This window comes from Chrysochloris asiatica, unplaced genomic scaffold (assembly GCF_000296735.1).
Source record: "Chrysochloris asiatica unplaced genomic scaffold, ChrAsi1.0 scaffold00196, whole genome shotgun sequence".
Classification (NCBI taxonomy): domain Eukaryota; kingdom Metazoa; phylum Chordata; class Mammalia; order Afrosoricida; family Chrysochloridae; genus Chrysochloris; species Chrysochloris asiatica.
The window spans coordinates 5,777,753-5,781,278 of NW_006408714.1; the positions used below are offsets into that span (position 1 = coordinate 5,777,753).

Sequence of the window (3,526 nt, forward strand, 5' to 3'; positions counted from 1 at the left end):
CACCCTCCATACACAGAGTAGACAGGGAAGGGCAATTTGGATATTGGCTACTCAAAATGGGGGGTGGGGGCTACAAAAGCAAGAAGTGACTGGGTTACAAGCTTTTACAAGGGAGCCTAGATCTAGAGGGTATGTTGGAAGGTAGAATCTCCACTGAGATTCTGTCTGGATGGGGCTGATGAAAGGAAATGTGAATAGGTCTCTTGTGATGCAATAGTAAATAACTGTTATCAGGACTGATTGTGAGGGTTGGAAATGTAAAGGTAGATGTTTTGTAGCAAAAAGAGGGGAGTAATTAACTTTGCAGTCTAGGAGCTACCATCAAGGGAGAAGAGCGGAGAGCAGGACCCTACCCAGAGAAACAGTGATGTCAGAGGCAGAGAAGATGACGTGGAGAGATGGAGCGGCTGGGGACTTTGGACTCAGACAGGGAGAGGAGCCGTGTGCTGATGACTGGGCAGGGGGGTGGGGCGGCTTGCAGGTTATACCCTTTGGTTGGTTGATGATGCATGGAGGAGATTGTAACCATGGCAAGGAAACAATATACGATAGGATGAATGAAAAGCTAATGTTCTCCCATGTAAACTATCACATAATTCACAAGAAAACATTGAGAAAAAAATACCATTGCTGCTGCCACTAGTCTTTTTCTTTTTAGCTGACCTTCCACTTTACCCAGCATAAGGTCATTCTTCAGTGGCTGGTCCCTCCTGAGAGATAAAGTCTGGCCATCCTAACTTCTAAGGAACATTCTGGCTGTACCTCTTCTAACACAGATTTGTTTGTTCTTCTGGCAGTCCATGTAACTGTCAATATTCTCCTCCAACACCAGAACTCAAAACCATCAATTCTATTGTCTTATCACTGATCATTGAAATTGACCTTTCCATAAAGAGGCGTGAATGAATATATATGACGAGAAGACCCTATGGAGCTTCAATTAATTAATTCAATTGATTTATTCTTTATCCTACAAGGCATAAACTTAACTTTAAGGATTAATCTTTTCAGCTAGGGTGACCTCAGAACATAACATAACCTCTGAATAATAAATATCTAGACTAACCAGTCAAAATTTCCATCACTTATTGACCCAATAACTTGATCAATGGACCAAGTTACCTTAGAGATAGCAGCACAATCCTATTTTAGTCCTTATCTACAACAGGGTTTACAACCTTGATGTTGGATCAGGACATTTTAATGGTATGTTGTTGTTGTTGTTGTTAGGAGCCACCGAGTCGGTACCGACCCATAGCAATCTTATGCACAGCAGAACGAAACACTGCCTGATCCTGGGCCAACCTCATGACTGTTGCCACACTTGAGTCCATCGATGCTGCCACTTTGCCAATCCATCTCATTGGGAGTCTTCCTCTTTTTCTCTGACCTTCCACCTTACCAAACATGATATCCTTCTCCAGTATATATATATATAATTCAGAAATTCATGGATCCAAAACTCATTCATGACATTTTAATTACATTAAGAATCCATACTAGAAATAATATTTAATAATGTTTTGCAGACCTAAAATTTAGTTCAATAACTAGATTTTAAAATGGGAATGAATCAGGGTAAATTTGGAAGCAGTCAGATATGTTCCACTGCATGTGTTCATTAATCTTTCATATCCTTGTGCCCATGCCCAAAGAGAGTATCAATCAGTGGCAATATCAGTTGGAATCCAGCTCTCATATTTCTCGTTTCCTCATTATTAATAAAAAGAATGCCTCTTAGAGAGAAAGACTATAGAGATACTTTGATGTGGGAAGCTTTCAGCTTCTGAGTGAAAAGTGATCGTAGAGAGTGTTTGGATTTAGGATTTCTCTTCATTCCCAATTTAATTTTGGTGCATAACCTCCTTTAATTCTAGGGACACAAAAACTAAAATTTGCTGGTGCATCAACTATCAGCTGATAATTTGTCACAAAATTCAATTTTTACATAGACACTTGCCCCATCTTCCAGTTTTCTACTCTCAATCAGGGTCAGGAAAATGACCAGAAGGCAGAAGCAAGGAAGGAGTCAGGTGTTAGCTAGCTCTTACTTTCTACTCAGCTTATAGCCAAGAGATAATATAATTATTTTTCTTTATAACCAAAGATAATTTATGGCATGCATCACTAAATTTCCATCAGCCATATAGCAATGTAGGAAAAATAATACAAAATGTAACAATCTACTGCTAACAAGTCAATTCTGACTCATATTAGTCCTACAGGATAGAGCAGAACAATCCCATAAGACTTCAAAGGCCATAATTTTTTTAAGAAACTGACAACCACGTTGTTCTCCCATAAAGTGGTTGGTGGGTTTGAACTGCTAACCTGTTGGTTAGGAGCTGAGTGCTTTAATAACTGTGTCACCAGAGCTTCTTAGGAATAACAATAGTGATAGTGGATGTTTGCTGTAGAGTCGGTTCCAACTCATAGAGACACTATATAGGATTTCCAAGGCTGTCAATCTTTTTGGGAGTAGAAAGCCTCATCTTTTTCCCATAGAGTGACTGACAGATTCAAACTGCTTACCTTGTGGTTAATTGCATAACAAGTAACCCACTATGCTGCCAGGGCTCCTAGGGATAGCATTAAGGGTACAGTATGTTCCTTAAATCCAAAATGTGAGCAACATTCTTAAGGGGAGAAAATCAAAGAGTAAATACAAAAACTACACGCAGTGATCCATCGCATTGCCTGGAACCACTTCTTTTTTAGCTTACGCTCATTTCTTTTAACATGATTGGACAGAAAGGCAGCATACCATATACATAAAATACTGAAGACCAGCCAGTGTACTGTACAAGAATGCCGGCCAAAGGCATGGCAATCACAGCTCCAGCATAGGAACCTAAAGTATAAAAAGAATTGGAGGAAGGTAAGTGAAACAAATGGAAATTCTTAACTTCATCTTCTCTGATTAGTTCATATAAGCAACACATTTGCACACCCAGATGCATGTATAATCATACCCATACACATACTCCCTCCTCCCCATAAAACATACATATGGAAATTTCAACTGTACTGTTGTTGTTAGTTCTGACTAGTAGCTGGTGGCTTTGAAATGTCAACCTTGCAGTTAACGGTGCAGTGCTTATTCTTCAGTGCTCCAGATGTACTATGTTGTTGTTGTTGTTGTTAGGTGCCATCAAGTTGGCACCAACTCATAGCGACCTTATGCACAGCATAACGAAACATTGCCCAATCCTGGGCCAACCTCACCACTGTTGCCACGGTTGAGTCCATCGATGCTGCCACTTGGCCAATCCATCTCACTGGGGGTCTTCCTCTTTTTCTTTGACCTTCCACATTACCAAACATGATATCTTTCTTCAGTGACTGGTCCCTCCTGACAATATGTTTGAAGTATGAAAGATGGAGTTTGCCCATCTTGGCCTCCAAGGAGCACTCTGGCTGCACTTCTTCCAAAATGGGTCTATTGGTTCTTTTAGCAGCCCATGGCACTTTCAGTATTCTCCTCCAACAACATAGCTCAAAAGCATCAATTCTTCTATGGTCTTCC

The 3,526-nt window shown here is 40.3% G+C and overlaps 1 protein-coding gene across 1 annotated transcript in view; it reads right to left on the reverse strand.

The window, feature by feature from the left end:
* The window catches only part of SLC17A6 (solute carrier family 17 (vesicular glutamate transporter), member 6), a 63,892-nt gene that overhangs the window by 26,575 nt on the left and 33,791 nt on the right, over positions 1–3,526 (reverse strand). The window contains exon 6 of the mRNA XM_006872395.1: positions 2,765–2,851. Within this exon, the coding sequence (XP_006872457.1) occupies positions 2,765–2,851 (87 nt within the window). The remainder of the gene's footprint in view (positions 1–2,764; positions 2,852–3,526) is intronic.